Here is a 24,372-nt window from a genome sequence, read left to right as displayed (position 1 = left end):
TGATTTTCGCCACTTGAAATAAACATTAATCAACTTCTTATGAATCATTTTCTCATTATTTCTCTCATTCAACGCTCTAATCCATCGGTTGGTGAATGTCACAGTTTGTGGATTAAAACGATTTCAATGCTTGGCGTCGTTCACTTCATCCGCTTGCCGATTCACAATTATCGACTCAATTGTTTTGCGGCTTGCTCATATTCACTCCATTCAATTACTTTTGACAACTTAATGATAATGTTGTATGGCTTTGTCACACAATTTTCAAGTTTTCATACTATGTCAATATTGATTGTCCCATGCACAAGCACCCACTCAAGGTGAACACGTAATCTACCACCTTTTTTTACCAAGACGACAAACTTTCGTGGTCAACATATGTCGATAATGATGGATATACTCAATTTTTCTTCCACCGCCAAGTGGAGTTTGTCAGTAACGAAACAAGCGGAGAAGTTAAATTCAAAGTGTTCAACCTTTAGTCGGTGCACTTTACAATTGGGGTTGCACTTGACGGTTTCCCACACACACACACACACCGATGTGTTTGTTTCAATGTTGCACGCAGCAATAAAACAGCAAGCGACAATTACCATGAGCAAGTTTTCCGCAGTCAAAATACCAACAGCACTGTGTACAGTGTGTCAATCTCAATTGGTTTTGTTTTGCTTTACGAGGGTCGTTGTTCAAGTGAATGTTTCGACAAGTTTCAAGTTCATCGAAATGTTTGCTTGCATTTATCTCTTGTATAGTTTTCGAGTATGAAAACAAGAGGTGCAAATATGTTCATCTTCAAGAACTTTGAAACTCGATAGCCACGGCTGTTGATACAGCTGCTGTTTGTTCTTACAGCTCCTGCTGTTGAAATTACGCTGATTTACTCGGTTGATACCATTGAAAACGTCTCTAACTGCACAGCATATGGTTGTTGAATGTTCAGATGTAATTAATAGCTTCATTTTTAAGCATAAAACCACATAACTGATAAAAATCGAGTCGTTTTTCTCACTTTTCGTCGTCGTTATTTCTGTGTTTTTTCTTCTCACTCAACTCGAAGTTCTCTGAGCGAAACGGAATGTGCCTAAGTTGATGTGAGCGTGCACATGTGGAGTGAATGTAATTAATTATTTTGTAGTTTGTTATGAAAATGAAGTACAGTGCATCATCTGTACGGTAAATTGTAACAATGGTGTGGGTCCGGGAATGCAATGTGCTTGAGCTTTTCGCTGGCTGTGTCTCAATTTTCCTTCGGCAATCTGTTGGTTCCGGTTATGCTGTGTTGTTACCCCAACTGTTTTGTTGAAAGCGATGAGATTTTCATTGTTCAAGATAAATTGAACTAGGAGACGAGGTATTTTATGGGAGCCGGAGAGCAGCAAATCTCGTGCATGCAACTGGATTTCATCAAGAATAACAAGGGATCTTGACGCAGTTCATCTCGTTGTGTGTAGTAAATAGTTGTGTGTGTGTGTGCGCGCGTCAGTTGTGTTGTTGGAAAAATATTGTCGATAATGGGAAAAAGAATGTTGGCATGTGTTGCCTCGTCGTCGTCGTCGTCGTCGTCATCTCTCTTGCAAACTTTTTTAAGAGTTCATACATTTTAATTGGTTCGACATTATTCCAATGCAGCGCACACGAGAGATAGAGAGTTTTCCAATGTTGTTATTGTTTATGTGCAACCACAAAAACGTGCATATTTTTGGCACGGCAGAGAGTTTTAATGAAACTCACTCGCTCTTCCCGTCTCGTTTTTATGTGCGCTCGTTACTTCGTGGATCCTAATCACAACATGAGTCTGTGAACAATGAAGAATTCGTGGAAAAATACTTGCATAAACAAAACATGCACAGTGTGCATTGCACACACACACACACACCGAGCCACGGAGCGTGCATAGTATTTGCTCGCACTGTGCATAAAATTGCACAAAATTTTAATATTTTGGGCAAATAATTCACGTTATTCTGTGTTCAAGTAAAAACGAATGAAGAAAATCTATCGCGCAAAAGCGTTTTCAAAACGATTTTCAGTTTCGATGCTTTTTCCACATCGTGTGGCTTACATGAACAACGTCATTGATGGAACGGTGTGGTTCAGATAGAAAAGCAAGCACAAAGTTGAAACTAATAAAATAGTTTGATGTGTGTTTGTGCGCGGGCGCTTCACATTTAACCTTCGTCAATCCCCTTCATTTCGTTGGGATTTTACCCGAGCTTAAGTTCGGCCACACAATATCAAAACCTTTCATTGAAACAGAAACAAAACAATGCAACATTCTTCATCAACAATTATCTGATAAGTATTTCCAAACAATTTTTCAACTCAATAGCGAAAAACTTTACTCTCTTTTCTACTCTCGGCTCCTATAAACACGGAAAACTATGCCAAAAAAACATGCGGAACCACTCATATCAAAATTTAACAAATCCAAAGTGTTTTCAGTAGACAAAGTGAGATTTTTCTTATTGAGACGAAAATAGCAAATCATACCCTCCCAAAAACACACAACTTTTTTCTAAATCAGTCCATCGTTAATAATTTAACAACAACAAAAAACACAAACATAATAGAATCTATGGGAACAATGCGTGCAAAGAAAACCAACAAAGCTGAACGTCATCGCAAAGCTATTTTAATCCATCGCCAGCTTATAAATAGCAACTACTTTGTCTTTTTATTTCATTCTCGAGTCGATTGTGCATTGCGAAAAAAGTGCTTAGGACGTGAAATACAAAAAAAAAACTCAACAACTATGAATATACGCTTCTTTCGGTCTAATTATGAATACCGGTAAACAACGCATCTAATTTAATGTGACATCTATTTTATGGGAGGGAAAAATAAATCAAAATGTAAAATGTGTCATGTGACCAACTTAATTTTCATGCGAGGAAATTCTATACCCAAAGCGACCTTTTTATTTCGTCCCTTCCATTTACTATATAGTTCACATTTTAGATTGATGATGCGATGCTTTGAACCAACATTTTCCATTCATTTTCCAAAAGGTCGATTCACTGGGCTCCTAATCAATGTATGAACTAATTCAGATTGTGAACCCAAAGATTGGATCCAATTTAATACACTTCCTCTTCTTCCGCTTCTACTTTTTCTCTATTACCTATTTCAAGTAGTGAATGAAATCGAATCAATATCTCTCGTAGTCAGCACAATATTGTACTTCGATGCAAAAATACAGGATTTATGTACAAGTCGATTTTATTGGACACGGTTCGCACTGTGAACTCTAGAAAGAATGAAAAAATCTAGAAAATCGAGTAAGAAGTGCAAAGAAAGAGAAGAAAGAATTAAAGGGAGAAGAGAAAAGAAGGAAGAATGAAAGGGAGGCAAAAAATTGTGCATCCAAAATGAATCTGACTGCTGAAATAATCGTAACATAGATCATATTTGGTTGAGTTTCACATGAAATAACACATAAAAACAATCGTCAAATTAATCACAGTGACTCTTATTCAATGGCTTTCCCCAACACGATCCTGTGCTCATGCTCATGCGAACGGAATGTAAACAACATGTTCATAACAAAATATTTTCGATATTTTGTGTGTTTTCGAGCGACAATAAAAAACAAAATGCTCCACAAAACAACAAATCGTGAATAAAATATACCAAAAACAAGAAGACTCGGCTTTTCTCTCGTTGTAGTAAATGTTTTGTGAGTGTAACACATTTTCAGTCGCGTTAATTTATTGAGTGTTCGCGCGCATTCGCCCAAATGCCACGAATAAAAATGAATCAGCAATATTTGTGGTGCATAAAAATAGAAAATCATATCGAATGTGAGCGAGAGCAAGCGAATAGAGAACCAAATGAACGAGAGACGACCGAAATCCGGTGTTTTGCGTTGTGTTGAGCAGAAATGCGACATAAATTAGCTGAAAAACTCATATTCGCAACCGTGTGATTTTTCATCAACGGCCCCCGAAATGCGTTGCGAATAAAATGAAATAGGCGATATACATCGTGGATATGTTATATATTATTCCCAGTCAGCATTTATTTGCTTGCTCGCGCGCCCGCACGCACACATATCGCTGTTTACGCAAGGTTCCCGTTTTCGTTCGAACGTAAGTATATAACATTTGTCGAGAAAGAGATTCGATGTTATTTACGGTGACATTGCGTGAAGAATCATTGGCCTCTTATACGACGCACACAGATAGAGACAGCTACATTCTCATTTCGTGTAATATTTTTCTCTGTCAATTTTATATTAGAGTGGCCTAAACACCAGCGTACATCTGCGTTTTGGTCATGAACTCATTTGCTGGAGCTACTTATACCAAACCAAATGATGAATGCTGCCGGAGTTTCCCACTCTCCTTCCTCTTTATCCCATTCTCTCTTTTCTCTTTTCATTTTTTTTCATTTTCCGTAATCATTATTTCAAATCTAATTTTCAAAAGTGACTGCGATAAGGATTTCGCTGAACATGCAAAATACTCCATTTACTTTAAATGAAAACCATGCCATTCAACGTTCATTTCATATTCGAGAGCAAAATCAAATACATGTAAACAAACACAGCGAATCCAATTGTGAAAACCAAGCAGGAGACAAGAAATGAATGGAAAAGAAGAAGCTAGGCGAAAGCGCGTATATACATTCTTCATGCCGTTTCGTTGTCTTGTAAAAGAAATCTTCAACATTTTCAAGTGGAAAACCAAACACTCGACAAACGAGCGAGCGAACGAGGGAGATATGTAACAGCATTGTAAAAGTTATGCCATATTCACGCGATATTTGCTCGGCATTCCATTCAAAATTAGTTTCTTTACATTTTCGGAAGATGTTTTTTTTCAGCGTATGCGGTATCGTGTTTTTTTCCGCTGTGTGTCCGCTTTCCTTCTATCGCTTTGTCATTTTTATGCGTTTTTCATGGGAAATAGTTGGATTCGGTTGGGAAAATGCTCAAGATTTCTATTTGAAATAAATGAGATGGAGAGAAAGAGAGGAAACGACAAAAAAAAAGCAAAGATATTTTCGCATTTTCACAAGTCGTCAGTTTCCAACGAGATAGCACGCTGAACACACAATAGACAATGGCAACGACGAGGAAAAATGAACGCGGAGAAACAAGCAGAGATAAACATTTTATATCGTATTAAATAGAAGATTCGATTTGAATAGAAAATAAAATGCGTGTGTGTGACTTGAATGAGATGGTGGAGAGGAAGACGTGTAGCAGCAGCAGCAAAACATTTTTTTTCTGCCATGTTTAAAGGTTCGTCACCTCATACAGAGCGCGTAGCGTTGGACTGATAATGAAAAATATTTTAATATCATAAATCAACCGAACGAAAAGAACAAACGAGCGAAAATGAATGAAAGCAAACCGAGTGGCGAAAAGAACTTTGTCGACAATATACGAACTTTTTGAGTCTTGCTTCATCGTTAAAAAAAAGAGACGAAGTGATAGACGTGTTGATAAAAAAAGATGAAAAACGTGTAAAGAAGGGAAAAGAGACGAAAAATGTGTAGAGTAGTTGTGAAATGTATGTGAGGTCACAAACTGAACATTCTTGTAGTTTCACTTCTCACGTACAATAGATATAAATTCGAAGTGTCGAAGTTAAAGTCATATATATACTCTTTTTTCTTCGGTTCTCCAATGATAACGAAAAAAATAAGGAGCAGAAGAATAAGAGGAAAGAGAAGATAAAAACAGCCAAAACGACTTCTTCATTGATTGTCTGTGCGCCATTCGACTTTCCGGTATGTAAGCTCAAATGAGCAAAAATGTCAAAACTATTCGAACAAAGTATTTTAACGTTGGTAACGCACGTATGGCTAAAGACGCCACATAAAAATCTGATAAATTTTCATTATTGAAATGACAAATAGATAATAGTTTGCACGTTTCGAATCTTATTATTGAACATCGTCTTACACCATTAGTTCCCGATCACTTGATCTAATAATATGATGTGAGCAAAATGCAAGTGAATGGTGTGTGTGTGAGTGTGTGTGTGGCTTATTGTGCTTTCATATCTCTTGAATCCAATTTTGTTTTTGCTGTAAGCAGAAAAGCCGAGCTTGTTCGACAAATTTCAATGACATCAATATCGTCAAAGTCGGTTCACACATTTGACACACGGATGTGTGTTGGTGCTAACTACGACAGTGGCGTAGGTGGCTAAAATGGCTGGATACGATTGATTAGAATCATGCAATTGAGCATCGTCAAATAAAAAATGTAAAGAATTTCGGTGTTTATTGATGGCAATTTCCGTCGATCGAAATTATGCTGACAAATATTATATGGACTTGATGATATTTGCTTTGTTCTCTCTCACGCACACACACACACACATGGTCCATTCCATGGGAGTGATTTGTCGGAATGAAAATAGCTAAGAATGACTTCAATCATGTTATCATGTTACCGAGCTATTGATGAAGTGATTGGTATAGGTGTAGGTGGTGCCTGAACACCGCTTCGTATCGCACTTCATGAAATATGTAGCAATTTCCACTTAAATGCCACGAATTGCTAAATGCTGCCAAATCAAATAGTGTTTCACTGCACAATAAATTCATTCATTTTGTCATTGCGCAAAAATTTCGTACGTGCAAAAAAAAGCACGAAACGAACGAGAGAGGGAGAAGAACAGACTAGCGCACCAAGAACACAACGAAATACAGACACAAAAGAAACGACGAGAAAATGAAATTGTTCCCTTGAAAATAATTTCAATCGACGTGATTTTCAGTGCAATTCTCGGCATTTTCTCATTGCAAATCGAATATTTACAGCGGTGTCAGCGAAAGGGAAGTAGTGAAAGAGAAAAAAAAAACAAGAGAGAGAGAGAGAAATACGAATAGAAACGAGAAAACGGAATGAAAAAAGAGAAAAATCGAGAGTGAAATGTTGTAAAAAAAATGTGTTGAACGAATCGAAAGATCAAATAAACGGCAAAGAGTAATCGGTTTGATGAGTTTGGCACAGATGCTCCACTTAACGAACTATTAATACAGCAGCGAAAAAAGCCACATACATAAAACTTGAGCTAAAACTCTAGGGGAATCCGTGCATGGATAGATTGTGCTTAAATTGAGTCACCGTGTTATAATCGCTGGCATGTGACAGTTTTGCCACCAAACACGAAACGAACCGAAAGAAGAAGCAAACCATTTGTAGACACTTGGCGCTAAGCAGATGCCATTCGGTATTCGGGTGTAGTTTTTATTTGCGTGCATTCGGCATATTCATCTAATCAAATAGTTTTTGTGCACGCTTTTTTCGCCCACAAAGCAAATGAAAACACAAGAAACTTATTAAATATCTCGACCTGCATGTGTATACAAAAGAAAAGGCATACACAAGCGAACACACACACACACACACATACACAACTTGAAATGTATGGTTTCTGCAATGTCATTGAATCCCCCAGTCACTTCAATTCCGAGCTCGTATTTGGGGCTTCATTTGGCCGCTTGGATAATGTCTTCATATATGCTTTTGGATTTTGTTACCGCTTACCGCCCTTTTTTCGTTTCGTAAGCACAGACATTATTAACCTCGTACAGCAGCAGCCGCAGCAGCGGAAAAAAAAAACAAATATCCATTTACGTAAATTATCTCCATTCAATATTTATACGGTTACACCATTCAGTAAGAATAATAAAACTGTTCTGATTACAATTTTCCTACGTGATTTCGCGATGAATATGGCTCCGTTGTGTGTTGGTTTGTGTGTGTATGTGCTATTACCCTTTCCGTGCCATTTCGATTTTCATCGTCGAAAAAGTCGTAATGCAGCACCGAATTTTGCATACAGAATTCGTGCCAACATTCTCACCGACACCCCGACAAGTAAATGGACTCTCTCTTTCTCTCGCATGTACAAACGGCTGATTTTCCAGATTAAAGTCAAACATGTCGAGAATCTCATTTTTCCACCGCTAGTTCGTTGGTTTTTTTCCCCGTTTCATAGGATGAAGTTCATAACAACCGATATTACTTTGTTGCCAGCCAAACAATTCTCTTGCGTTACTTGATGCGAATTATAAATCAAAATTGTGCACCGTTTCCTTTGCTATGGTTTTCTCTTCGTCTTTTTGCTTGAAACACGTCTCTTAACCTCTTTATTGTAGTTTGGAAAAGTTTTCTTACTCTTTGTGTGTGAGTGTGAGTGTGAGTATTGGAATTATCACCTAAACGATGAGCGATGAAAAATGATTGTGTTTTTTTTCTTTGTTTTAACAAGTGAAAACCTTGACCTTGAGCTCAAAATGAATCGCTCAATTTTCTTGGGCTAAATCGAAACAAATGTCTTCTTGGTTTATGAGCTCCTGTATTTTTCGCTTACTCGCTCGCTTACTCCATTTCGCTTTCATTCTCTCGCCCGCTATCTCTCTCGCTCTGTACATTTTGTACATATTATTCAATTTATTGCTGACATCATTTTCTTTTCACTGCTTTTCGCTTGGCATGAAATGCGTTCGGCAAACGCGACACACTCGTGGCACTGCACCAATCCATCTGTGCGGCAAACGCCTGGTGTGTTTTTGCGGTTTATACGCTCACAAAATCCAACCATGTTTACCCAAAAGACCTTATTTTCAATATGTGTGATATCATGGAGACATCACATGCACATCCTGTGTCGCTGCTTAACACTTTGTCTTCAACATTGTTTCGCCATTGCACCAACATAATTGTTATTTCATACTTTTTTTCACTCTTCTGTTTATTCATGTTTTTTGCCTCTTTCAAGAATTTGAACTAATTCCAGTTGCAGTTCTGGGCGACAGACACTGTGACTCGACCGTTGTATAATGCATTTCCGTTGGCAAAACGTGGCACATTCGACCGGAATGCCTTTTTTGTGTCTCTCATCACATAAATGTAAACAATTATGTAGAAGACAAATGCAAAGAACACTAATTCTAAAAATTCAGCGGTATTTTTCATAGCAAATATCGTCGCGCATTTCTTCAGCATTTCTGACAAAAATAAACAGTTTAGATAAAAAGAATAACCAAAGTAGAAAAGAAAAGAATCTGCAAAAACAACCTAACAAAAGCAAATTCAAAGGTAAAATATAAACAAAATTTGCGTCGAGATTCACTGGAGATGCACCATCGAGTGATATTCCCATCACAAGCTTCAACCATAAAATACATGGTTTTGAACTATAGAGAAACAGAGATCGTTTTGCAAGGCGAATATTTCCGATAAGAAGGTGTAAAATAGCGATAGATACACACTCATGCATAAACACACAAGTCTTTAAGCAGATTTGGGTGAAAACTCTACAGTTTCAATGTGCCCATGTCTTTGCTTCGCATCTTTCTTTTTTCTCGTTCAAAATATCTCTTGTGTTGTGGAGCTGTCGGAAACATGGTTTCCGTGAGAAAAGCAAATAAGTCACTATAGTTGATATAGTTAGAGAAGAAAGAGAGCGCAGAAAAAAAGGAGTGAGTGGCAAAAATACGTGAGCAAAGCCACAATTGTATTCTCAAACTGGTTAAACAATTCTCTCTCTTGCATTGTGTCAGAGAGTGATATGTGTGGCAAACAATTGCAACGACGACGACAACAACAACAACAACAACAACGAAGAGCCATGTACAATAATGGCATCGAACAAAAAAGTTCGTTGGGGTTGCGTTTGAATTAATGCATTTTGTATCGCTGAACTCGAATTTGTTTCGCTGCTGCCAAAAAAGCCAAACAAACACACAAACGAACATAATAAATGAGTAGCACCATTTACTCTACGATTTAATTCGCATAAATAATGAGCCAAGCGCGAAACCATGTTGGCGGTTCGTTCATTTTTCTTTCTCTCTCTTTCGGTGTCAGTGGGGGGGGGGCCCACTTTTCAACATTGCGCGTCTGTTCTTCTTGCGGAAACAAATGTTGGCATATTGTCAAATGAAATATATAAAATGGCATTTGTTTGTTTATTTTCGCTTCGAAAATTGAGTGCTACTCGTTTGCACCGAACAAATACTGCACCGAATTTAAGCTTTTAATTGGAATCATTCCATTTGAAAGTAATTACTTTTCTTTGTGTTTTTTTTTCGTGTAAATTCAAGACTCGACTTACGAGTCACGTCAATTCATTTGCTTTTCATTAGGCAATGATATTTATTTTATTTTTGAAAATATAGTATTGCGTGACTCAGCATATGCTGCACTGAAATGTTTCCGGTATCCTATTTTCCAGGCCATTGATACATAAAATGCAGTTCTTGTTTCGAATTGATATAAAATGTAAATTTTTGCAGCTGCTATTGTGAATGAAAATAAAATTTTCATGTTTTTTTTCTCTCCATTCGTTTTTTTTTTTTTTGCAGTGACTGGCGACGAACAACAAATACGTCGTCACTGACAGCACCCAAACTTAAACGGCAAGCGTGGCGCACCAAACAGAAGGTTTTATCATAGGCTCGTTGAGCCTGTGCAATGCATGCCAACGTAACTTCAGATCGTGGAGGTGGTAGCGGTGGAGGATCATGGCGTCTGCCCCCAGACGAAACACTTCAAGTATCAGATCCAAAAGAAAAACTAGACGTAAGTATCGTTCGTTTGGACGATAAGTTTTGGAAAGTCAAGCGCATGACCAAAGAATGTTTTTAGTGTTTTCGATTAGGGAGAATCATTTAAGTTTCTCTGAAAATTTTACCAATTTTTAAAACTAGAATAATTCTGATCATATGACAAAAGAGCAATAAAAGCAATCATTTTAAATGCAATATATTTGTGTTCGCAATATTTCTCTCGAATTCAAAACCACGATGTTTAAATTTCACATTGCAGGAACTCGATTATGGCGAAACACACAACTGGAAGAGTATAATATTTTCATTATTAGTCATCGGCTTTGTGATAGCTGGCATCGTGACTGCAATATACCTTTTAGGGTGAGTTTTAAACTAAATGCCATTTCACAATGTCTCTGTAGAGAGAGAATTTCAGGGGAATAATTCGTCAGTATTCGAATTCATGAAAATTCATTCAAAATTTGCGCTTTGTTCACCCATTCAATTGCCATATTTTCTGCCCGCAGATATGTAGACGAGCTGCTGTACTGGTCCGGTCGTCGAATGTTTTTAGATGAATATTTGCAAGGCGAATTGTCACCGAATCGTTTGCCACCAACATGGGTGTCACGTACCAAATTCGTATTTCAATCGGACGATGGCGGTCTGGCCGTTTACGAAACGACAAATAACTCCGTTAAATCACTTGTTACAAACCACACGCTGGTGAGTGTTGTGAACATGCAGCTTTTGAAGCCATGCGATCTTATTTTAAAATGGCCATTTCAATGAGAACTAAACTGTGTGTTTTTTTTCGTTGTAATTTTCTGCCTTACAGCGCCAGCTTAACATTAAGGGATATCAGTGTTCAACAAATCTGGAATTTGTTCTGTTTAAACACAACGTAAAGAGCGTAAGTGACGTCACATTTTTTTATACGAATGATGGTACTCGTTTTCGAAAAATCCTGAATCTCCAAATGGAAAATCCCAAACTGTTGCATCTCTGGATCACAATTTATTTATCTCGGAATCATCGATTGTTCTATCTCTCTCTTCATCTAGTCTTGTTTTATTCCACGAACCCCACAGCATTAAATGGAATATACAATGAAATAGATAAGGTTATTTATTTTTCAGTAACGCGCTCATTTGAATTTGTATTATTTATTTGTGTGTTGTTTTGTGGTTTTTAACTTTTTGCCCTGGCCCATTCGCTTCCCTCTCTCGCTTCCCTCTCTCTATATTCATTCGGAATGTATACTTTTAATTAAAAAATAATTAGGGAGTTTGTAGTCGAGCTTTTTCGCAATTTATCTCTCACATAATTTATTTTTAATCAGGCAATAGGATCGTTATTGTTTCAGTCGTTGATTCGTTTGTGCGTTTGGTTGTGTTGGTTGGCTCATTGCCGTGCATTTGGCAATGGGCAGCAGCTTCGTGCTTCGCTCGGTTCGCGCGCATTGTCATACACAAACGGAATATTTTATCTCTATATTTTAAAATGTAAGAGGTTGCCAAAAATTTATGGGTCGCTCGGCCCAAACATTGCATGCTGTTGTACGTCATTTACTTCAAAAGTTCTAGGTTAAACACGAAAAAAATGAACATTTTCTTATCCAGCGCCCCAAAAGCAAGCCAAACAAATGCCATTTGGAAAAAAATAATAATGATACCACAACAACAATGAGAGCCGACAAAAAAACACACACACACAGCAATCATGCACATCGCAACAAAATTATTCGTTCGCCTTTGTTGTTGTTGTACACCATTCACTCGCTTAGTTTACGCCAAAAAAGGACAAAAGCGGGCGCGCACGCTCATTTCAGGAAATTTCAACTCTCGAAGTTGGTTTCTTGAGAACAAAGCCCTCGGCCACTTTCATTTCAACGAGTGAACAGAAGAAAAAATGCGCACATAGTACCTATCTTATGTACAAATTTCGGGTGGCTTTTTCATTTTACACTTATCATCATCATTCGTAGCTCGTTGGTTGACGTGTATTTGATGCGTCAGCCATAGCCTGTGGCCACATCTTTGAATCGACGATTTACAGGCGAACGCTTATCTAATGGTTTATTGTTTATGTTTACATTTTATATGGAAATGTAGCCAAAGACAGCGAAAATGAGAGCAAGAGAAAACAAAGGCGAAAAAAATGAAGAAAAGGAATATTAATGAGCCTTAAGCTCTCCCTGTATTTGCTCGTCATTTGTTGTGCTTTAGCAAAGCTCGCGCATCTTTGAACAAACACACAACCGCTCACGCACAAATACGGACTGGCCAGCGGCAGCGACGGTGTAATTTCATCAGGCTGGACGGGCACTTAAAAATTTGACAATCTTAACTAAGCACCAAATGAACATAAAGAAATTAATGACGATCGAGCCGCAGAAATAATGATTGCGAGTTAAAAATCCGCACTTTTTCTCCATGTCGGACGGAGTGCGTGTTTGAGCGTGCACTTTTTTCTCTTCATTTCTTTGCTGAAAAACAAACACAATCTTCATAGAGGATTAGAGGATTAGAGAAATAGTGGAGTGTGAACAAAATGTACAATCATTTACGTCAACACGTTGTAGGGAGAAAAAAAAACGGTACATCACGCTTACGTTATGAGCGAGCGGATAAAGTGGCAAAACACCGGGCAATACGTATAAAATACGGCTGGTGTTAAGAAAATCGATACGCATTTAGCTTAATAAAACACAGTGAGAGTGATATTGAGTTCCTAGAAAAGTGGCAACATCTTGCGAAAATTAAGACCAAACGAATAGAAGAAGAGTGTCACAGAACAAACGACAATCGGTCGACGTCATCGTTTCTCAGGGAGCGCGTGTCGTACAATCGGCTCTCACTTTATCTTTTATTTGTGTTTATTGAATATCAAAGCCTGGCGTATTATAGCCGGGATTAATTTTAATTTGGACGCATAATTCTATGCTTCCACGTTGCTATTCATTAGAGAACAAGATATTAAAATTCTGCGCATTTTCACATTTCCATCCGCGTTGAGAGTATTTTATCCGAAAATAATTGATACATTTTTACTCGGCACGAAATTCGACGCATTTTGATTTGAAATTTAATCGGATTTAACTCGAGAAAAAATCGTTATACAATTTCCTTTTCAAGTATAGTCACGCCTTTTCCCTGAGCTGCTCTCTCTCACCTTTTTATTAAATTTACAAGTTGCTTTAGTTTTGCTGTACAATTATCATCCTCCAACAAGACTCTTTCGCTATTCGATGGTAGAACACTGCCTTTTTCTACTTCGGTAGTAGAATATTTTCTTTGGCCAACGACGATGACGTTTGGGAGAGAGAAACCAAATTCCGGTGCATTTTCGGCTTCACCACATTTGTCACATACACTCGTTCATGGTTTTTTTTTCTATTCTCTTGTTCCTTCTCGTTCAATGTGAACTTTCGCTTGTTTTGTCCGTCTCGAGCTTAAAAAAGATTTACCGTAACGACGACATAACGGCAGTATGACGCCGACACATATAAACACGAAACCCGAAAAATGTATTCTTCCGCAAAGAAGACATAGCTTTACAGTCCTCGCTCCAAAGGCATTTTACTCTAAATGAAACTTTATGTGAACATAACTTTGCCAGAAAAAAAAGTTTCTCCTTTTTTCGGTGGCTATTTCCCTCTGGTTGCTATCCTCGGCAAAATCTCTTTTTTTATTGGGTTCAAAGCATGGCCAAAAATGAGTGTATTTACTTTGCAACAAATAAAAACGAGCAGGATTTTTTAGTACTTGTAAAAGCTGGGCTTAATTGTTGATTAACTATGAAATTGCATTTTATATCTTCCCCCGCTATGTGCCTTTGATGAGCTTACTACTTTTCAAATGCAATCACCTTTTTTTTCTTCTTCTACTTCAAGAGAATACATGTATTCAACAGAAAAATATCCCGAAAAAATGCTATAAAAGAGCATTGTCTTGACTACAACGGTGGAAGAAACGGTATAATTGCGTTATATCTATGGTTTAATGTCGGTGTGCATTGTGCATTTCATCGGGCCATTTGTCTGTAAAAATGGCAAATTAATAATTTTCTCTAGATCACAAAGCAACGATTTATAATCTCATTCGGCGAAAAAAGCACACACACAGACACATTCCCACGGTACTGGTTCTCTATGACAAGAATTCAATATTTTATGTGCATAACTTGATTATGAAACGGTGGTGCTGTCGCTGCTTTCGCCTCACCACCACTCGAGACTACAACGAATGAGGTGAGAACAGCTGAAAAGGCGTCTGGAAAAAGAAATGTGTATGTGGATACGTGCATGTGGTTCGAGATGTGATCCAAACGCGCGGAATGTGGCTCGAGGACGATGCGAATTGCAAAAAATGAAGAGAACAAATGCACACAAACAGCAACTTTTTCCATTCAAATTGATTGCAACAATGTATTCGCCCAATTCATTACGCCTTTGTATCATTTGTTTCAACGGGCGCGTACGTGATGTTGCAGTTTCGACCCGCTCTTTTTCTCCATCCTATCTTCTTTCTCTTTCTCTCTCTCTCTCTCTCTCTCTCTCTCTCACTCTCACTCTCTCTCACTCTCACTCTCTCTCCCGCTCCCTCTCCGACTCATGTCGCGTATGGAGACTGAACTGCAGCGGGCATACGAACGTCAGCGTGTTAAGTAAATCGGGTTGTAAGTCATGCAACGAGACTCTATTTGTGCACGACGTTGTGCGGTGTATGAGCAGCTAGCAGTAATATCTCTTGCAATATAGAAAAGAATGTATGCCATTTTTATTGAGTTACTTACGTAACGGACCTTCTATCATGTCATTTTTTCCCCTTGCTCGTTAACACGATGAACCATTTTTATAAGTCAAACAGTCAAAACATCAATAACGGTGCTCTGGTCGATGTGTTATAAGAGAAACTAATGCAATTTAACGTTTTACTTTCGAAGTCACTGAACAGACATATACATTTGCCATTGAAAAAAAGAGAAAGACACAGAGAGAGAAAGAGAGCTCAGGAGATTCAAGTGATCAAAGGACACACGATTCGTCGAATTGGCTTTGTTCTATTTCAAGTGACCCGATTTTTTTTTGTGTCTTACTTTCTCTTTATGCTTTTTTGTCTTTTTTGGTTGCAATATTTGTTGGGTGTCATGAGCGAAACTCAGTGCACAGCATTTGCTAAGCTAATATCAAGGTTAGTGACCGTATGACCATGAGTATGCGTGTGTTTGGGCGTTTCGTATGTGTGTTGGCAATTTGACTCTTCAATTGAGCGACAATGTGCTAATTGCTCTAATGACAGATTTAAGTTTACGGTTGAAATAGGTTTTTAATTAAGATTAGCTCATCAGTTTGGCTCGTGAAATGCGAAACGTCAACTGCACAATTTCACTTTGATGTGTAATATCCGTGCGCGCGGTGTGTACATGCCTTCGATACACGCAATCTCATCCTTCGTACGCTCATTGGGATTCATGTTATTTTGGCGTTACACACACATTCACCGTGAAATGTGCGCGGCACGCGATGCAATCAAATAGTTGATTTGGAATGATGTTTATTTGGGGCGTCGTAATTTTGGCGATATATATTAAAAATAACTGTTTGCCCTTACGGATTAATTAATTTCACACGTTTTGGATCGACTGTAAACGTGAGCAATAAAAATGAAAAAAAGCGACGACGATCAAGACTGATGGTTGTTGTTAGTGGTGTTGAACATAAAATATTTATTTGGTAATATAAAGTATTTGCGTTCGACATCGATTGAGAGCGTAAGTCGTTTGACGGTTGAGGGGTTTTTGAGCCGAGGCGCACACGGCTGAAAATTCATCCGATTAAATATTTTATGTGGAAAATCTTAGACTAATCTCTGAACCGTATTGTACCGCTGAATCGCTCGGAAAATCCATTACCTCCATTATTATCAATATCATTTCATTAAACATGATGATTTCGGGGCTCCGAAATGATTCCACTCTCCGCGTGTGTGTGTGTGTACTTTCCATTTATTTAGTTTCAGCGGGTTGTAAATAAATGAATGCGAAAATGTAAATCGCCTTGTGGTATTCGGTGGTATCGCGGAAAAATCGTCATCGCATATTTATTTTCAGGAGGTTTGTTTGCTTGACATATGGAACAAGGTTATCCAGTTTGTGTGCGCTTTCACCGTTTGAAATGTATATGTTTGTTAAATGTGAGTGACGACACACATAAAATACAATTTAACCTCAGCTGAAACCATATTTTCAATTTCCATAAGCTCATGTGTGTATTTAACCAATTTACTGTCTCTTTCACTCTCATTCCATCTCTCTTGCGATGCGTACATCATCATTTGGATTGTCGAGTCTTAGCTTGCGCGTGCGAATGCACGTCATTTCAAGCCCCAAAATCTATACTTACATAACTTTCCACGTGTTTATTTACAAATGCGAGAAATATTGGATCCGGAACAGAGCAGAAAAACGAACGAAAAAGAGGAGAAAAAAAGAAAAAGAGTGGCAAATTTAGGTGTAGTTTGTCTAATGTGTCTAACAGCTGCTTGGCTTCATTTTTGTGCTGTCTCGTGCGCGCGCACTCACGCGTCTTTTTACGATGTGATCAAGCAGAGCGCGCGCACGCGGCACCATTAATAAATAAATTATTATGATTATTATATGTGCGTTGTCGTCGCCGTAGTCGTTTCCCTCCGAAAATAATAGCATTTATGCGAATATGAGTTATTGTTTGCAATTTGTCTGTGTCTTTTTCTGCTCGGTCTCTCCATTTCGCATACTGTTGCTACTCTCTTTCGCTCGCCCTCTCTCTTTTTGCTTGTCCCATGCTCAGTCCAACGCAGTTTGTCTTTTTCGTGTCAACTGTCTTTTTGCATCCGTATGTGTCGCGCTTGATGGCAAACTTTTTATTTAACTGCTTTTTATGTGGCTCGAAATTTATTTTTAGTTCTTTTCTCCATCTGTGCGACTGTTTATGTTTTGTGCTGTTTGTTTCCTCACTTTTATTTAATGCTCAATACACCGGACACATTCGCCAAACATGCTGACTTTGGCTATGCCATGGGATTCATTGCAGAATGGTGATAGAGAGAGACAGAGAGGGAAGCGAGACAGAAAGATAAATTTGTTTTCTATTCCTTAATTTTATGTGCATTGTTTTTATTTGTTGTTTTTTGGAATGTGAATGTGAATTCGAGTCCCAGAGACAAGCAACGAAATACAACAACTCGACGATGTATGAAAATGCCAATAGACACTGCATTTTGGTTTAAAGCTGCTGCATGCTCACTTGCCCTTCTCCATTATTGTGATTAAAGTGCACACGAATTTGCACAACCATTGCTGAGATCACGAACAACTTTTCACACCACTTTCGAACAATTGCCATGAATTCAAATAATTATCTGTCCGAGCGGTTAAGTTGCGCCACTGCTGAAAGCTAATATTCACAACCCGGTGCTTGCTGTTCATCTCTTCTTCACCAGTGAAGGAAATAGAGCTCTCTTTATTCCTCGTTCCCCCATTTTCTCTCTCTCGCTCCATTTCGACAGCTATCGCATAATGTGATGTACAATGGTTAGCTCGCTCGACTAATATTAAAAACACTGAAACGAATAATTTTCCAAAGGAATAATAAGCTATTGTTTAAAAACTTTTGCGTCCGTCTCTGCGTTTGCATCCATTACCAAGCTCAACGAAGTCAACGTCTCTGGCACCGAACAATGGCACAGTTGCCAGCCACAGCGTGTGAACTTAATAAGTTGCGTTCAACTTGAACAGAATGCACTTCGTCTACGCTTCGGTTTCGTTTCGCTGTGTTTCTCTCTCTGTATCGGTGCGGGCGTGTGATAGCGATCAGAACGAAGCGTGACAGCTGCAAATGGTATTAAACACTGTGTGTATGCGTTGATTTTAGTTCTTATGTGAGTTCTTTGCACTAAAATTGGATCAATGATCTTAGGCTGATTATGCTGATACTAAAAACAAACTCAAAAGCGGTTGTTAATGAAGGAAGCAGTCAATTCATCGTTGTCGCATAAAATTCCATTGAAATTTTCTGCTAAAACATGTTTTGAGTATGCATTGGTCCTGTAAAAGCGCCGCATTTGTGGGATGTCATGTGTGAGTGTATTCCTCTGTGGACCAATGCATATGCGGGCATTGGGAAAATGACTGAAATGCCATTTAAACATTAGAACCAACACTAACGTGAGTTAAATTGCCAAAGTTCCATCCCATGGCAAGCATATAACGTATACAGATCGACGGCGGATTGATCGTATGGAGATTTGTTGCTTCGTATGTGGTCGAAGTTTGGATGTGAAATAAATTAACGTTGACCTAATACCCTTTAACCAAAGCGAAGCATGTATGCAACACTGTGCAAATGTAATTCGATTTGATTCGTGCAAATGGTGTTTTTAGGTGAAAAGTTGATCAAAGTTTGGCTTGAGTCGGAAATAAAAAAAACGATAGCTGTTATTTTGATGTGCTAAGTACGGTTCAGTGTGCAGCACTCTCTACTTTGGACGATGAACAATAAGCAATGAGCATCCTGGACGGTGTCCAAACTCACTTGATACACCCGCAATGACGTACATCGATGAATATGCTAATACAGCGCGCATAGAACAAATGGCGATGGGGTGCACTGACCATGACGAGATTAATTAGTCAATATTTTTTGAGTACCTCGCGTTACCTTATCTTACCAACAGAATCCATAAATTATTCACCACTATCGATGGCGAACGCGTGCAAACGATCCGGTTGTTTACGGCCCGTAATCGATTTTGTGTGCTTGTTCGTACTTTTTTCTCCTGTTCTATATGAGTTCATAAATTACACCATCGGAAATGTGTTTACACATTGAATCGCACCCGTCGAACCGAGCGAGTAGAAGCGACGGAGTGACGGTGAAGGTAGAAAAATGGGCAAAAGAGAGGGAGATTTTCTGTTGCTGATTATATAAATTGATTGAATCGATGCGGACCCAATTCAAAATTACAATTATGTTAATCGAAATGTGTAAATCGAAATAACGATGATATAAATTGGGCGTTCTTGACACTCGGCCGCATTTCGTCACTCTCATGCTGACTTCAATTAACTCATTTATTTGCATTTGCCATTTAAATTTGTTTGATATTTGTCGATAAACAAATATATTTCGACAAATAACGCACGCAATTTCCGAACCGACAAAACTTATGCGCGCCTCATTGAAACGGTAGATAATGATTTGTTATTCATCACATTCCAATTGGATTTTAACGAATCATCGTATGCCATACATACGACGATGGCAATGTAAATGGGCTCTTTATTTGGAATAGTCCGATCGTCGCTTTCCAAGAATCCATCCATTAGTATGCATTATCATCACACATTTACCGAATCGAACGAGCAATTTATCATTTTGCAGTTTGAATTTTGGAATTGTGTTTATCAACAAAACAAATCCAGAATCACGTTGATTTGTGATCGAAGCGAATGGCGTCAAAATTTCGCGAAACGCATGTATTTTTTTGGGTCAAGGCTTCGGCATGACGACTGCCGATGACGAAAACAACATTATAGCAAAGTGCATATAATCCAAGCATGACGCACATTCCATGCCATCCCATTCGAATCGATGTCGAATATTTGCCAGTTTGAATGGGCAAAATCTCCTTTCAATCGAGCCAAAAAAAAGAAACACGAAGAGAGAAAAAAACTTGCTCCAAAACAATGTTCAGAACAATTTGACCGAAATGTTTTCAATTCGAATAAATTCATGCATTTCATTCGTCGGCGGGCAAAATTTTTGGCAAATGTATAACTCAATAACTCAAGTTGTTTTGCACACTGTTGGCAGACATCAGCAGTACGCGCTACACCGTGATCGTGCAAATGTGCATTCTTGGTTCTCTCTTTCTCCATACTTTGTATGTCTGCACTGCACTTGATGGTGCGTATGCATGTGCACGCTTGTGCACACATAATCCATAAATATTTTCATCCAATGAAGGCTAAGGAGAAATATTTTCTATTTAATGTCGTTTGTTTTTCCCACAAGCGGATTTCCCGGTAACAGTTTTTCCTTTCATCATCATCATCATCATCATCATCATCATCATATTGCCTTGATGAAACAAATAAATCCGACTTGCAATCGCACATTACCTTTGGGCTTATTTTTTTCCAGCATTTCCATGGAAATCTTGGCAATGGCGAATGAAAAATCAAGAGAAACGATATGAAAAGAAATATATATATCCTCTTTCACGAACGCAATAAAATTGCATAAGTTTCATTTTTCAGTACGGATTCGCAATTTTCGACGAATGGGGAGAGAAAAACTATAGTTTTTCCTCTGTATAGAGAAGCAAAAAAATGGAAAATGAAAATCGCATAGAAAACAGAAGTGCTCAAAAATAATGGAGCCATTATATTCAAATTAAATCCGTTTTCAATGGAAAAACAATGGTATTAAATAATAAAGCCTCGTTAATCGTTTCATTCATTCCATTTAAAATGCTGCACATTATTTGGCATCATACTAATTCTATTCGAATTGACCAGAGTTTATTGCGGAAATGTAACGATGTTTTAAAAATTAAAATAACTGAAGCTGTGGCACTTGCTGCGACATGATGTTTTCAAATGATTCAAAATGAATGCAACTTCTGTTGCTTTTTTCACTGCATCTGTGGTCATTCTCAATTGTGGTCACATTTTGTCATAATCTTTGTGTCAAGCATTTTCTACGTGATGAATTGACTTCACCAAGAATTACTCGTTCAAGACTTGGACTCAAATGATATATAGAGTATACACTAGGGTAGCCCAAATGCCAAATGTTTTAAAATTTGCAGCTCCCTACCGCTGATACGAAAATTTGGGCCGAAAAAATAAATTTAAGCCATTTTCCGACATACTTTTACTAATCAAATCCACTCCCCCGAGAGCTATGTAGTTTGTAGGGGAATAAAATCAATACATTGAAGAATATTCAAAAAATTTGGTACTATATCGCAATTATACTGGACAACAGATGATTGGATCTTACTGCTGGCGTCCAGTACTACAATTTTGGTCAATATTACAATGCTCTAAAGTGCAAGACTGAGCTGTTAGGGGTGAATATATTGCCAAAATCGACCGAAATTTCACATTTTTGCTACAAAAACGTCATAAAACCTCAAAATCACTACTTACAACACAGTTTTTGAGCCTATATCGACTCAATTTTTTCCGTACAATCCAAATATGACCATTGCCGGCCAGTCTTAACCCATTTTGGTGCCAATAATTTCGTCGGTTTACACTTTTGATAGAAATTTTGCTAAGTAGCGCTCTCACATCGGATTTTCAACAAAAACATCAATGGCCAAAACATCAAATCGACGGAAAATGATCAGAATTTTTGATTTGAACCTTCATACAGTGATTTTACACGTGTCAAAATGTAAAAATACTGAACCAACTGCGAAATTGCACCAAAAAAGATACCGGTCGATGTGAAAAAAGTTTTTCTCTTCAGCTCTTTGGCAAATTTCAATTGGTTCCTATAATTGAGTCCAAACCAAGAAAAACTGCATCATTAGATTTCATATATTGGACCATTTTAGTGATTTAGAGGGATATGTATTTCCAGATTAGAGCAAAATCGTCATAATTCAATATATCACAATTTCTTCAATTTCTGATGGTTTTACGCATATGGTTACTTCTGAAAAAGTGTTCAGTGTACAATTTTAGGTGGGAATGATCTTGATGAAATTAGCATTTGACCGCAACCAGGCCTTGCTAGGCCACTATGAACGAAAATCCAAATACACCAATTTTTGAATATTTTTTACACGCAATCAAACAGATCTAAATCATAATGTAAGCATATAAAAAGTAGTAATTAGCTAAGTTTGTACTAAAACTGTGCTAAAAAGGTTCAAAAAGTGTGCTAAATTGTTCCAAAATAGTTCTAAATTTGTTAAAACGGAATACACTCTTAGAACTATTTTAGAACAATTTAGCACACTTTTAGAACCTTTTTAGCACAGTTTTAGTACAAACTTAGCTAATTACTACTTTTTATATGCTTACATTATGATTTAGAACTGTTTGATTGCGTGTGAAAAATATTCAAAAATTGGTGTATTTGGATTTTCGTTCATAGTGGCCTAGCAAGGCCTGGTTGCGGTCAAATGCTAATTTCATCAAGATCATTCCCACCTAAAATTGCACACTGAAATGCAGTTTTTCTTGGTTTGGACTCAATTATAGGAACCAATTGAAATTTGCCAAAGAGCTGAAGAGAAAAACTTTTTTCACATCGACCGGTATCTTTTTTGGTGCAATTTCGCAGTTGGTTCAGTATTTTTACATTTTGACACGTGTAAAATCACTGTATGAAGGTTCAAATCAAAAATTCTGATCATTTTCCGTCGATTTGATGTTTTGGCCATTGATGTTTTTGTTGAAAATCCGATGTGAGAGCGCTACTTAGCAAAATTTCTATCAAAAGTGTAAACCGACGAAATTATTGGCACCAAAATGGGTTAAGACTGGCCGGCAATGGTCATATTTGGATTGTACGGAAAAAATTGAGTCGATATAGGCTCAAAAACTGTGTTGTAAGTAGTGATTTTGAGGTTTTATGACGTTTTTGTAGCAAAAATGTGAAATTTCGGTCGATTTTGGCAATATATTCACCCCTAACAGCTCAGTCTTGCACTTTAGAGCATTGTAATATTGACCAAAATTGTAGTACTGGACGCCAGCAGTAAGATCCAATCATCTGTTGTCCAGTATAATTGCGATATAGTACCAAATTTTTTGAATATTCTTCAATGTATTGATTTTATTCCCCTACAAACTACATAGCTCTCGGGGGAGTGGATTTGATTAGTAAAAATATGTCGGAAAATGGCTTAAATTTATTTTTTCGGCCCAAATTTTCGGATCAGCGGTAGGGAGCTGCAAATTTTAAAACATTTGGCATTTGGGCTACCCTAGTATACACACAACACTATGATTTGATTTATTTTTCCGACGAATAAATCAAAGTTTCCAAACCGGAAATTTCCGCACAATACAATTTAAAGATGAATAAAAATCGCCTTGAGCTCTCTCTCTCTCTCTCTCTCACCCTTGCTCTCTGCTTAGATCCAATCGTTATGGCATCAGTATTCAAATTCTGATTGAATGTACATAAAAGCTCTCTCGACTTGTGTTCTTTTTTCCTCTATTCATGCAATCAATGGCTGTGCTTCAATATTGTTAAGTAGATTAAATGTGGAAAGTGAGTCAATGTTATGTATCGAAACCTTGTACGGAAGTTGAGACGAGAAAAAAAGTGAAAAACCGCAACTCAGTGTATGTCAATCGTTTGGTTGGTTTTTCTTGACATCACATAAATATTTGCAATGTCATCTTCTCACAGAAAAAGAAAGCAACATAAAATAGACTTGGATGTCATTCGAAGAAAGAGCGGAAAAAGAAAGCCAGCGAGAACGGACGATATAGAGGAGGGAAAAAAATGCACGGTCACAAATTAAATACATAAGGCGTCTTGTGCTTGGTGTTGCAACAAACTGCAATCACATCCAATTACATTGCGACTGGCTGTGTGTGATTTTTCGTTCAAATCTTCTTTTTTATGTATAAAATGGATGCTTTTCAACGAATTTCGGATTATTACCGTCGATGCGATGTTGTATTGGGTTGATTGGTGAAATGGTGAATGGGTTCACTCGTACAAACAAGATTTCGTTTGGAAAGCATTTTTCGTTTTTCACTTCGAAAATGTGTATTCGGAAAGGATTTGTCAAAGCAAATTCCATCAAATCATTTTCATTTCGATTTCCACTTGTT

The 24,372-nt window shown here is 37.8% G+C and overlaps 1 protein-coding gene across 8 annotated transcripts in view; it reads left to right on the top strand.

The window, feature by feature from the left end:
- Window positions 1-24,372, top strand: part of LOC129565384 (inactive dipeptidyl peptidase 10) — an 84,562-nt gene that overhangs the window by 20,421 nt on the left and 39,769 nt on the right. For all 8 annotated transcript variants that reach the window (XM_055440213.1, XM_055440212.1, XM_055440216.1 and 5 more), the window contains 4 exons: window positions 10,333-10,549; window positions 10,796-10,899; window positions 11,046-11,244; window positions 11,357-11,431. In XM_055440213.1, the coding sequence (XP_055296188.1) occupies window positions 10,442-10,549; window positions 10,796-10,899; window positions 11,046-11,244; window positions 11,357-11,431 (486 nt within the window). In that variant the 5' untranslated portion in view covers window positions 10,333-10,441. The remainder of the gene's footprint in view (window positions 1-10,332; window positions 10,550-10,795; window positions 10,900-11,045; window positions 11,245-11,356; window positions 11,432-24,372) is intronic.

Source organism: Sitodiplosis mosellana, unplaced genomic scaffold (assembly GCF_009176505.1).
Source record: "Sitodiplosis mosellana isolate CC-2019 unplaced genomic scaffold, AAFC_SMos_1.0 Smas_scaffold_2, whole genome shotgun sequence".
Taxonomy (NCBI): domain Eukaryota; kingdom Metazoa; phylum Arthropoda; class Insecta; order Diptera; family Cecidomyiidae; genus Sitodiplosis; species Sitodiplosis mosellana.
This window is presented reverse-complemented; position numbering and strand designations above follow the sequence as displayed.